Here is a 13,302-nt window from a genome sequence, read left to right on the forward strand (position 1 = left end):
AGTAGTATTATATGTTTATATATCATAATACAAATTATTATGTTATCATTATCATTAAACTGATGTTACCATAATTAGCTTTTATGACATTTTTCAATTTTAAGACAAGATATTCCAACATGCAATACTTTTTTAAGGATAATTATCTCAGAACCACAAGAGAACCCAACTAATTCCAAGATAATGAGGTGGTAACAGACAAAAAACTAATTACAGAAAAAAAATAATGTGCTAAGAGCAATGCTGCTCGTCCTCAGACAGGAGCGCATGTGTCGACCTATGCATTGTGCTGCATGCACTTTGCAATAAAAGTCAACGAGACATGACGAACTACTGATGAATCACTGTTAACATATGTCATGTCATTCCTCAGCACGTCGTCACTTCTGAGTTAGACGGCGATGCAAGTTTCCTCTAGTCTTTCGGTTCGCAGGGCTCCCCGTGACTTGAGGAATGCAGGGAAAAGCTGTAGGTGTTTCCACCTCGCCTTCAGAACTGATTGGACATGACCGTAGCTACGAGTGACTCACGGAGGCTCGACGCAGGTGTGGTTGCTGTGTTTTATGACCTGCCACTGTTGTGGAAACTGAATGAAAAGGACGGCCTGGGCAACCTGAGCGAGACAAACCACACACACACACACACACACACCAATCCAGAAACCGCCCACACTCTGCCTGCCTCTCTGTTTCTATACTGTTTCCAGGCCCTGCCCTGCCCTCGGGGTGTGTAAACAGGTGTGTGCGTGCATACATTAGGAAAAAGAAAAAGGAATTACAGTTTGATGGACGCTTGTTTCCTCGCAAGTGATGTGTTCGCCTCCACACGGCCTCCTTTCACTACACCAGGAGTGACCCAGGTGAAGAGTTCCAAGCTAATCAAGTTCTATTATTTCTGGTCCAAATCTTAAAGCCCTCAAAGCCCAAACTTCTCGGGCCCCCGGGGGTCTGCAGCCGCCTTGGAGACAGGATTAGTTTCGAGGATCAGCCCGGAACATTCCGACGCTACATAAAAGGGGGTTAGCGAGTGTTTTCCTGGATGTGTGTGTGCGTGTTTCTGTGTTCGTGTGTGTGTGTCCAGTGAGCATGAGTAAAGAGAAAATGAGCTCATCTAGAGAAAGGGCGTCTCCAGGCGTCACACACCTACGCCTGTCCAGGTGTGGGCATGCATGTTTCCAGGAGCCTGTGTGTGTGTGTTGAGGATAATGAGAGAAGGGAAGAATTTGGTCGAGCTTGCATGCTCCGTTTGCTTAAACCGCACCAAGCTAGGCAACGGACCACAAAACAAAGCTTTAAAAGGGAGCACCACTCAGTTCCTATCAGTGTGAAGCCAGACGAGGGCATGTGAACAATTTTCTCTAAAAGTCAAAAAACCACAGAAGTCAAGCCAGTGTCTTGTCTGTAGGAATTAGGGAGATGATGATGTAAAGCCATGTGATACACTTCTTTGATATCGTAAAGCTAGATTAAATCATAAACACCATCTTTGGGGTCACAGGATGAATTGGAGGGATGACGAGATGACGAACAGAACGAGGAATGAACCATCCGGCTGCTTATGTATATTCAGACATAATAAGGGACACAGCTCACGCATGAGGGGCTCCACAGAATAATAAAATAATTAATATTCATGCTCATGTATATTTGGTGTGTTTTAGGGTTCCATAGTTTTTCAGATGCAAATATTTTACATGTGTTGTGTGTCATTTTATACACAAACTTATTCTGACTCACCAAATGTAGACTATGGGTATATACATATACATGCAATATGCAGCTTTCTTCATGTTACTTTTTGCAAAATCTCCTTTCATTACGGTAAGCAACAACCTTGAGATTATCTACCACACTAAAAAATGTAAGTTTTGCAGTGGATTTAAATTGTGCATCCTTGCTAGGTTGTTTTTTCAGTCAATTAGCCGTTTTAATGACAACGCTCGCCTCTCTGTTCCAACAAAACAATTCCCCTGAACATTGGATGTGTCCGAAATCACCCACTCACTCCCTACTCCCTACTCCCTATATAGTGATCACTACACAGTGAACTATATAGGGAACACCTCGGCAAAGCATAATTTCGGACACTACTCGAGCTATTAATTACATCACTCGCCAGCCGCAATTTGTGCTGCAACAGCGTAGTACAAACACATCAAATTAACAGTTTATTGCGTAGCTAAGAAATCAAATTAAATCAAGTTTATTGTCATTTTGCTGTACATACCAGATGAGAGAGCGTTTCTTCAGGATCCAGTAACTAAAAGCAATTTAAATAAAGTGGTGTTGTATGTCCAAATCACAACCAAGCGCCGCAATTTTAGTGACGTTCACTATCCGGGTAAAAGAAAATTTAACAAAACAAACGGGAATTTTTCCGCGCTCTCGTTCATCTCCATTTCCATTTCCTTTCGCGCAATGCATGATGGTCCGTATTGCTCGGTTAGTGACCATCGGGTGTACACTACTTTTTACGGTGCATTGTGGGATATTTTGAGTGCACTATATAGGGTGTAACATTTGTAACTTAACATTCGGACACCCCTACAAAATGGCGTGCACCCTATATAGCGCACTATATAGGGCATAGGGAGTGATTTCGGACACAGCCATTGTGTTGATGGGACACCATTGCTGCATCCTGGGCTTAGCTATGCCTAATACGATAGTCCTTCTTTAAAGAAATAAGTCAGAGGGTTTCTTCCCCGTCATATCAAAATGATAATGAGGTGCAGCCAGACCGGTGCTGCAGACGACTCCAAACTTGCTGTTTCTTAATATTATTTTGATAAAACGCTGCTGAAGATTCAAATAAGGTGCAGAGAAAGTCATGGATGTAACCTGGGATGAAGGGTCGCAGGCAGACATTGTTTGACGAGGCCGGATTATAACCTGAGGCCTCATTGTCACCGAGATCTAAGCTCTGAGAGCAGCAGTTAAAGCGAGAGGATCAAAAGTTCATTTCTTCTCACACTCACCCACGTCTAAGATGTCAAGGGTGATGACATCGGAGGTGGCCCGGCCCAGCTGGTTGGAGGCCTCCACCCAGATCTCGTAGGGCGTGAAGAGGTGCAGGTCCTGGGTGATGCTGCAGGAGTACGGCTGCGTATGAGTGTAATCCTCGCACTGCTTCTCCGTACCGTACCATCTGAGGGAGGAAACAAAAAAGTGGTGAAAAAACTCTGGACAGCATTCAACATCCTCAAACAATGCCTGTAATATACAACTCACTGTGTAATGTGTTAGTAGTTAAGAGTTTATCTGGCACTGGGGCTTTTTTATTAAGTCCTTATTTACACTAATCTGAATGCAGTAAGAAATCTCCATGCAGTTGGCACGCCTGTGGGTACTGCATGTCAAGTCATTTCCCTTTTGGTGTTTATAAATTGCTGATTTAATTATTTAAAAATGCGAATAGAGCCCACACCCCATCTGAAACTCATTTTGGAAAATGTATTGTTCCCAGATGAACAGAAATCTCATGAAAATTGACTTTTTTTTAATAAAATGTCGAACGGTTTTCGCCCTCTGGCTGCCACTCATGTTATTCTTCTTAAACAAAAAATAAGGTATGCCAAAAAGATCATGTATTTTGTCTTGATTCCAACATGTCTTGAGCTTATTTCTGGAGATTTTCTGTGGCATGTCAGGATTGTAAAAAAAAAAAAAAGAATCATAAGAAATATGTTGATTTTGGCAGGAAGCGATTGGCTCACCTCGATTCGGACCCTTTCATTTTGCTCCCTACATTTTCAGTGACTGCATGTCTTCATATGTTTTAATTTTCTGAATAAAATAAGCTAATCAGAAATGCAATTAATTGATTTCTTTGACTGTCTATAGTCTATAACAACTAGACACAGGAGGCCTGTTTTTCTCCAAAGGTTGAAGTGGTGTTCGTAGGGCTGTCTTATGAATATAATATAAAAGGTTAAAGATTGAATTCAACAGTATGTTTATCTGCTCTGTGCCCCTGTGTCCTGCAAACTGGTTTACAACAGCAACCCAGCACTGCTTCAATATCCAAGGAGCATGTATCAGCCCTCTCAAGCCCAAGCACTTTCTGGACTTTTTGTTTTTTTTTTGCTCCACTATGGACTCATTTTTCACTAGAATATAAAGTCCTGCACCTCTATGGAAACAACACAACCACAGCTTAGATCAGATGCTGCAGATATTTTACTACTTATTAAGTTGTTCTCATGCTGTCCTATCTGCTCTATGTAAGCACAGCCTGCAGTTCAGCCCAGATCAACCAAAGCATCCCTGATCTGTCATCATGTGACTGTTGGTTGTAGCGAGGTCACTAATGACTTCACGGTGGTGTTGTGGAGCACACAATTTTGAGTTTTTTACAGAATCTGGTTCGAGCAAATGGTTTATTTTCCTTGATTTTTTAAATGACACGTAGAACAAAGTGACGATCTGACGATTCTTTCTGTTTTTACAGTTTATGTGCTGTTCAGGAACCAGAAACTCAGAGTTTCCTATCTCAGAGTAGCTCAACTCAGAGTTCAGGATTAGACTCAGAGTTTGTTGAACCTGTTTTGTGAAACGGACCCCTGGTGACACATACTTTTTCAAGGTCCCATTTCTGGCTCTGATAAATTGTGGAACTTGGTGATTATTATTTTGAAAGACAACGTGCCTTTCAAAGCTGTTCATTCAGAGCATTAACTCACTACATTTGCTCAAAAGATTATTTCATGGAAAAAGCCGTGGTGAAATGAATGAGTCGTTGCACTGAATACTGTCTGCAGTGTAGCTGTAGGTTGTGTGTGTGCGTCTACCTGAGTTTGTACTTGAGCCGGTACTGTGTGCTGATGTTAGTCTCTCCTTTTCCTCCTGGAGCCCAGCTGCAAGTCAGGTCCTTCGTGTTCCTGGACCAGCAGGTCAGATTGACTGGCTTCTCTGGAGGCACTGGGACAGAATGGGGTGAAAAGAGAGAGAGGAGGTGAAGAGGCAGAGAGAAGGACAGAAAACGAAAGGTCAGCGAGGGTACAGCGTTACCTCCAGTCATTACTTCAGCCCCTTCCTCCTGAGTGTAATTCACTCACCAGTAGTGTTCCTCAGAAATTGCACTTTTTTTTTTTCTTAATTGCACTGTGAGTGTCTGTGTGTGCTGTGCGCTGTCTGATTCGGTCAGACTTGGGATCCCTGCCAACATTCTTCGTCTCTCTGAACACTGGGTGCTCGACACCAGCGTCAGACAGAGATTAAGAGCCCGACATCTCCTCGTCTGTGTCTGAGAAAAATGCACGGACACGTTTCTTTGCGGTTACGTTTTTGTCTCCTCAAAAGTCATTTTTCATCTCATCACCTCTCCCAACTTCAAAAAAATAAATCAGTACCTATTCTTCTCTGTGTGGGAAAAGCAAGAAAAGAAGCAACAAAGACGACAGACACTGTGGCCACTCCCTGTTTCTTCAAATAAGGGTTTGAAAGTTAAAGGGTAATTATAACAACGCAGCTCCTTTTTTGAAGTTCTGCTACTCAGGATCAGTAATAATAATATGGTACATACCAAGATCTATGAACACAGTGTCATGTCCAAAAGAAAAATTGGATTTTTCTAGGGGCAAAAAATAAAGAAGCAGTGAGATGATTGTGCAGGTTTTAAAATAACCGTTCGTTAAGACTTTTCTGATGAGAAAACAAAAGCAAACAGAAAAAATATTACCGAGAGCGAACATCTGTCGCAGTTTACAGACTTATTTGCACAGGAAAATTGTGCAATGCAGGACATTAATACCAAGTCCAAATACGGTGGATTGTATAATATGTTTTTTTAGCTGTCTGATCATCTGCCTGCTCATGTTTCTTGCCCGATCGAACTTAACTCTTACTTTGGCGAGTACAAACTTGGCGTAACTGATAAGAGACGCTGGCAAAAACTACAAACATGAGACCCAAGCTATAAAACAAGAAGCACGACTATCCTTTAAGGCATGGTTTTAGTGTTTAGCGTAGAGTTCGGCATCTGTGATTTCAAAAAAATCTATTTTAATGGCATGCTCTAGGGGTTGTTTTTTTTTCATTTTTAGCTTGAGACAGCTGCCAGGTTAGCTTAGCTTAGCATAAAGACTGGATACAAAAGCATGCAATTAGCCAACTGACCTGCACCTTTAAAAGTCCCGAATTGACATGTTATATCTTTGATTTATATGTTTGATCTGTGCAAAAGCCAAAGTGTACTCATGAAAAGTTGTGGTTTCATAGAGGTTTATGTGCTTGAGTGTTTCTTGGTTGGGCCAACTAACACTTTTACAGTCTTGATGCTAAGCTAATCCAACATGACAAGTTCACAGATGGGGAAAGTACCGTTTAAATTTTTATCTACACCTTGGCAAGAAAGGAAATAAGCATTTTTTTCGAAAGGTCAAACTATTTCTGACAGGTAAGGATTCCTCAGTGGAGAAAATAAGACTATCATGAGGCACCTTGATAGAAAAGTTTGCCTTAGACGTTAAAACAATGTGCATGTAGTCCTCCTAAGTATAGAGCTACAAACATGTGTGTTTGTATGTGTGTAGAATGTCAAGCCCATACCCGATGAGTGATAGTGCGAGTAATGGACCACACAGGTGGTCAAAGCGTCTCACAGTGACACACTCATTGAGGCCTCTCGCTGGGTCTGAAGGCAGGAATACTAAACATAAAATACAGCTTCAACTGTGCAGGGACACTTAAAATCTGCCCACTACTTCCTTGTTGTTTCCATTTATTCCCATTTCCTTTTCATTCCACTCATCTCTTTGGTGTATTACTCCTCTCAGCCCTCTCCTGCACTTTGTTGCTAATGCAACAAGACTTTCCTTCAACATCTCCTCACAGTGAAGCACAGAGGCAAATGTAAATACATGACTCTCAGAGATTATTTTAAGGTTATGCATTTCGGACTTCAACTTACTCCCAACGTAAAGACAGGAGCCAGCCAATATGTGTCCCTTGTGATTGTGACAGACAAGGTTGTCGCCGGATGTTTGCCTGGAGGCGTTGAGTCCGGCCAGCGTCACGCTGAGGTTGGTGGGGCTCAGCACTCTGTAGAGGGAGCTGGGCAGCTGTTGACCGTTCAGTGTCCAGAACAGAGAGCTGGCATGGACGCCGAGGTCGGGGTGGACCCAGCAGCTGGCTGTCAGGTTGGACCCCATGCGAAGCACAGGGTCCTGGGGGTAGATGATTGCTACATCTGGAAGAGGGCGGGAGGAGACGGACATTAGAGGAAAACAGTTGATGGTAATTGAGCCAAGTTTAGGCTGGTGGCCAACAAAGATCCTGTCTGCGTTCAAGAGGCTTTCTAGATGTAACAATGTGTGGTTGAAGGTAATCTAACAAACATGCTGTTATCTGAACTTTTAGTGTTAGTTTCAGTATAACCAAACTCTCCACCACTCTCCTTTAAGCCTCCCCATCACTTCCTTACTCTTGGGGCCTTGTGCCTTTTCTCTCCAACTTCAGCGACTGACCATGCAACAGTATTTTTCAGTAGCTAGATCAACAAGGTTCTATTTAAAATCGCTGTTCCTGAGATTCGAGACCCACTTTGTCTTGTGCTGGAGTCTCGGGCTCAGTCTTTCTTGGCTTCTGTTGAGCTGAATTAGCAGAACAGTCCTGATCCCGTAGGATGGAGACTATTTCTGGTCCTACATGGACCTTTTCTAGCATCTCATCCTGGTGTCTTTTCATCAGCTGATGAGGCACTGCTCTGGTTATTTCAGTTGGTAAAATCAATTTCCAGCCTGTGTGCCCGCTCACATCGACAGATATCACTCAGTCTCTAGCACTCCTGTTATGGTTCTGTTTTTGTTTGGCCTGATTCCATTCATTCCTCTCTGTAAGTAAGGAACTCAAAAGGTCCAATTGAGTCATAATCCTCAGATTCAACAGCAACTCAACTGCTGCTGTTCCAGAGGGCTCTGAGAGGTTGACTGATAATCCACCTTTCACCTTGATCATTTGGTTTCAAAGCTTCCTGATGCTCTCATTAGACAACCGTATAGCTCTTCCTGCACATCCACTGGAGCATGGATGATATGGTACAAATGATACATGCTTGATGATATTTTTTTAAACTCTACACTCACGAGGCCTGGCCAATTATGGCTCACAAACATGGGATTCCAGTCATCAATTTTTCCATTGCTGCGGATGAAGCTACGAACTGCACTGACAGCTTAAATCCACTAAGTGAAAGAATCACAGACAATCAGAAACTTTTTTCTCAAGACAGGCTGACAAACATCCACATGTAGTCCCATCCATTGTTGGGTCAGCTACTCCCATGGATGTTGTGGAGCAAGTGCTTGGGCAGCATGGTTCATTTGGCACACCTGACATTATCTCACTGCAGACTCTGTGTATCTACATCTACATGTGGCTGCAGGTCAGCGCCTTCCTCCATGAAACCCTCACACAGGCCTCAAGAAGTTCTTTCATCACTGTCTGTTGTACGTGTAGTGGAACTTAAACCAGGCTTTCACACACAATGCAGACCTCCTCTGGTTGTCTTTTCACAAACCATCACATGTGAGGTTCTTTTCACTCCATGGGCCACTGATAAACTTCAGACAGCGCCTGATTACACTGAGTCCAGTCCCGGATGTGTTTCGTAAAGGTGTGACGCTTCACATGAAGCTATAATGGGCCTGGCTTGCAGTGGACGTCTGCTCAGTTGCCATGTTTTGAGCCCTTTTAAAACTCTCAGATGTGTTCACAAACTGTCACAATTAAGGCCCATTCTTCAATCTCACTGCTGCAAGTTGTGCAATTTCCTTGTTTTCTCCCAGAAGTCCCAGCAGCAGTTTATGTTGCATCACGATAGTACGAGGAGATATTTAGTCAGGTTAAAAATATTAGTCAAGGCCTCCTCCAGGACGAACAATCTCACTTGACTGATGAAAGCGGCTGCACTCACTTTCAGTCCGGTGTGTTTCCTGTCACATTTGAAACATCCAGTGGATATGGAGGCAATTTGCTGCTCTGAGACCCTTGGATGCACTGTTGTAACACGTCTGTCCACCACTTGCTGCAGCTCAGCTACGTTCTTGGCTGCTGTTTCTATTGGTGTTAACCGCTCAACTGACCCATATCAGCGCGTCTTCTGCCTCTGATAGCAAACGTGCCGTCTCTCCCTGCTCTGTAGGCTAAGGAACAGAAACACTCTCTTCACAAGAAAACACTGAATTTCCCACATTAAAGTCGGTTTACTTGTCATGTAGAACATGTGAAAACAGCTGCATAATGTCTTCTGTGGCTCCGGATGGGCCTTCTCTATGTCTGAACATAAAATAACCCAGATTATCTCACAGTGATGTCTCTATGGAGCGTTAGGACGGATGCTTCAAACATCAACGTCCCTTTGAAAATGTAGGTGTTATTGAAAGACTCTGATGGACTGAACGACTGGGTTTCATTTTGACCAAGTTTATTATTTTGTGAACCCTGTATCTCATGTATCATGCTTAAAAGCTGGAATATCAATTTGGAAAACTCTTGACTTTGGAAAAACCAACATGAATTGTCTGAAGTAGCCTAAATTCTAAGGCTTTCACACTTTGTTTTCCTATTCAGGAGACAAAAATTAAGGATGAAGCGGACGTTTAAAGGTGACTGGCTCTAAAATTTAAGATGCTAAAGCAATTCAGAACCATCATCAGGCAAAAAAACAATGATTGTATTACAACAGTTTGCAGCCTACAAGTAACAAAACACCTGAAATGAATTATTTATCTCAAGCAAATGTTATGTTTTTGCATGTTGATATGATAAAACAAAATGTGTGTGTTAATAATGAATGTAAAAACTCGTAACTTGCTCTGGAAAATGTCTGTAAGTCGTGTAACACATGCACTATTTTGGACAAAAAATGTTTGTTTTGCAGACTAGCCATTGGAAAAAATGCGTTATTTTATCTTTCTTTAGTCATTTCACGCAGTTGGTAAATAGCAAAGGGAAATTTCATAATACATGACTGGTCGGATTGTTTATCATTTGATTATATGACAGCTGAATGTCAAAGTACAGGCACGTAGTGGAAGAGCTTTTGATCTCAAAGAAAACAATTAGAGGACAAAATGAAGAAGAGAAAAGTTCATTTTCTTCGGATTGCAGCGTTTTAAAGGGAAACAGCGTTGCCATGCAGCCAAGGCTACGAAAACACGTCCGTAAGACGATTTCTGAGAAGAACTGAGTGAGAGGCCAATGAGCGAGAGCGTCAACACTTTGTCAGACCACTACAAATCCTCGCCCGAGGCCACATCCATTCAGCTGCCAGCCACCTTACACTGACAGACATTGTGTGGTCCTTTGTGGACGAGCCGCCTTTGAAGATGTTAATTCAACCCTAACTGCAGTCCAATATTAATATGGTAACCCCGTCCCGAGCTTTGACACAACATCTCCACACGTTTACGCACACGCACGAACACAAACAAACACATGCACGGAGGCAGTTTGTCTTTGTCACCGGATACAGCGGACTAAAGGGGCGCCGTGATTAGCCAATAATATGCTGATCCAGCTGAATAACAATCAGTGTTTACGTATTCCAGGCGCTGGGGACGGGACTGTGCCCCGGAGCGGGGTGCGAAGCCCTGTAACACCCCTTCTCGCGCAGTTCAAACACTGCAGTGATAGACACAATCACTGCTGTTTATTGTCTCTGCTCGACACGCTCACTGGAGGAAATGGCTTGTAAAATATTATTTGTTTGGAGAGGCTGAGGCTGCTCGAAGCACAGCTCTCATCAGGGCAAGGTACAAGTTTAACCCCGCCACAGAGGAGGATGGAGCTGAACTGAGGAAAATGTAATGCAAGGAGGTCTCCAGTGCCTGGTTCTAAGTCCACGGTGGACTTATGTGGACTTAACGCTGTCATTCTTCAAAGGTACATGACATCCCGTCTTTTTACTAAAGAACTGTTTACTCTTCGCTCATCCATGCAGCGGTTCAAAGAAAGCCGATGCTTTCCTCTGTCTGCTGTACAATAGACGAGCATTTGTAAGTTTTTGAGGGGCCGGTGCCAACGAGCTAAGTGGAAGAAGTCACGCAACATTTAGTCACAATGAGCCATGCAACGTCGCTTGAAAAGAGAGTGAAGAAACAGCAGCGGATGTTTTTTTGTTTTTCTATTTACACAGATTTACATTTTAGGTTTTTAACCTATGCTCTTATCTTGTCTTGTCTAACGTGAAGTCAAAACAGGGCAAGCACGGGCAGGAGAAATGGCAAATGTGTGTGTACAAAGTTAATTTCAGGCTAAAACCCTATTTTGGGAAGGTTTTTATGCATCTTGGAGTGAAAAATTTGGCCTTACATGATCATATCCAATATAAATATCTCATTATTTGCTAAAAGGACATATAAACTTGAACTTTATGACATTATGAGCTGCACTAAAAACTAATTATATGTTAGTAGGAAAATTCCACATTAAAACTGTTTTACTTTAGTGGCATCTGTAAACCACAGAACACTAAGTGAAAGGGAAGCACCATCCATTATTATAGTGAATAAAACAGTAATGACCGATTAGGCCCTATAATAAACAGCGGGGAAGCTTATGATCAAGGCCCATTGTCTGCTTTAAACCCCTAAAACTGTACTTTCTTTTATTAGTGCCTTTCAAACAGGATGAATAACAGGAGATCCTCTCTGAGGAGCTGCTGTTTGCCAGTGAGCTGGCCATAAAAACTAATCCAGCCACTTAACGGGTGAAACGGACATAACTTTGATTTATTTACGTTATTGTGCATTAAGCTGGTGGTTAACATTCTCCAAAACCCGAGCAAATGATGTCACTGTTTTGATGCGGTTCGTAAAGCCCCCACGCTCTCCATGTGTTAAACGAATTATGGCCTGACTTGTTGAAATTCGGCCTCATGGGAGACAAGTTCTCTCTGCAGGGATACAACCAATATACTACAGCAGGAGCACATCAATAACCGAAGCTGTCAAGCAGACAAAGTGGCATTTGTCCTATTTTAATGTAACCAGAAGTCAACCGGAGAGGATCCAGGATGTGTCCCAAGCAAGTGGGCTCCTATTATGTAAGGCAAGGAAAGAATCTGAGGAATCGGTGTTATTTTGCATTGGAAACATAACTTTAACTTCAGTATGGCTGGATGGGAGCTCACTATAGGGTTAACATAATATTATGTCCATTTTTCATCATATGGAACCCTGTATCTGAGCTCCTGTGGTGTCTGTTTTTATTCCACATGACACCACTATAATATTTAAGGTATTCTGAACAGGGATTGTAGTTTTTCTATATATTTTTGCAATATCTAATATCCTTCTAGAATAACACTTTCATCCTATAATCACATCACTGAAACTCTCCTACCGGTGCACGTAAGCTTTAAAAACAGCATTTTTTTTATATCCCACATGACATCCCTGTTAAAGGTTTGCAGCTCTCTGTGGTGTGTGCGTTCACTAACACAAGGTTTCAAAGTGTTGCAGCACAATCCTTACAAATCCAACACAGCACAGCAGCACGGTGTCACCCACAGCTGTTTACACCTTTGGGTGACACTTGGATCTCCGTGAACCAAAAAGTGCAGCGCTGTACCCAAATCCCTCCCCAAAAACAAAAAGGCAAGGACCACGACTTTTGCGCATCGATGGACCATCTGTGTGCAACTTACGTGTGGACAAGGACAGCACGCCGGGAGTGTGCAGCATGAGGAAAAGCCAGCAGAAATCCAAGACGGCTTTCATTTTTTCCAACTTCAATTTCTGCGTTGATTCCTCGCCTTGTTGCGGTGTCGCCTCTGTTTTTCTCCTCGATCCTGGATCCAAATTACGCACAGAATAAGAGAGAAGAGGGGGGAGAAGAAAAAAAAACAGCACGGGTTCAAGGTCTGGTGTTCTTTTTTTTTTAAATAAGAAGACAACTCTCCGGAGTGAAGGAGCGCACTACAAAGAGTGTGACCCGGTGGAAAAAAGTCCGAGGAGCCATAAAGCAGCTTGTCCTCAGGAAAAGCCTTTAAAGAGTGAGCATACGGCGTCCTGGTTGCAGTCTTTCCCCTTCTTAATGCTTCCTGCAGCTAAATCATACACAAGTTCATACTTTCTAAGCCCCTCCTCTCTCTCTCTTCCCACACAGTCGCCAGTCATTTCCCCCTCTTTCCGTCCTTTCCCTGCTCTTCTTTTTTCTTTTTTTTTTTCTTTAAAGTCTCTCCCCCCTTCCAGTGATGGGTAGGAGAGTCAGAGAGCCATTCACTTTCACTGAATCACTCTGTCTCTGTTACTTTCCATGCCTCAGGTCTCTGCTTTGCAGTTTTCTCAACCATGGGAGG

The 13,302-nt window shown here is 42.8% G+C and overlaps 1 protein-coding gene across 2 annotated transcripts in view; it reads right to left on the reverse strand.

Annotated features, from left to right (window-relative positions):
* The window catches only part of crlf1a (cytokine receptor-like factor 1a), a 20,459-nt gene extending 7,375 nt beyond the window's left edge, over nucleotides 1-13,084 (reverse strand). For both annotated transcript variants that reach the window (XM_008291864.1, XM_008291865.1), the window contains exons 1-4: nucleotides 12,649-13,084; nucleotides 6,910-7,188; nucleotides 4,790-4,919; nucleotides 2,978-3,147 (exon numbers count right to left, since the gene is read on the reverse strand). In XM_008291864.1, the coding sequence (XP_008290086.1) occupies nucleotides 2,978-3,147; nucleotides 4,790-4,919; nucleotides 6,910-7,188; nucleotides 12,649-12,721 (652 nt within the window). In that variant the 5' untranslated portion in view covers nucleotides 12,722-13,084. The remainder of the gene's footprint in view (nucleotides 1-2,977; nucleotides 3,148-4,789; nucleotides 4,920-6,909; nucleotides 7,189-12,648) is intronic.
* Between the last annotated feature and the right edge of the window lie 218 nt (nucleotides 13,085-13,302).

This window comes from Stegastes partitus, unplaced genomic scaffold (assembly GCF_000690725.1).
Source record: "Stegastes partitus isolate 25-593 unplaced genomic scaffold, Stegastes_partitus-1.0.2 Scaffold766, whole genome shotgun sequence".
NCBI classification, from domain to species: Eukaryota; Metazoa; Chordata; class Actinopteri; family Pomacentridae; genus Stegastes; species Stegastes partitus.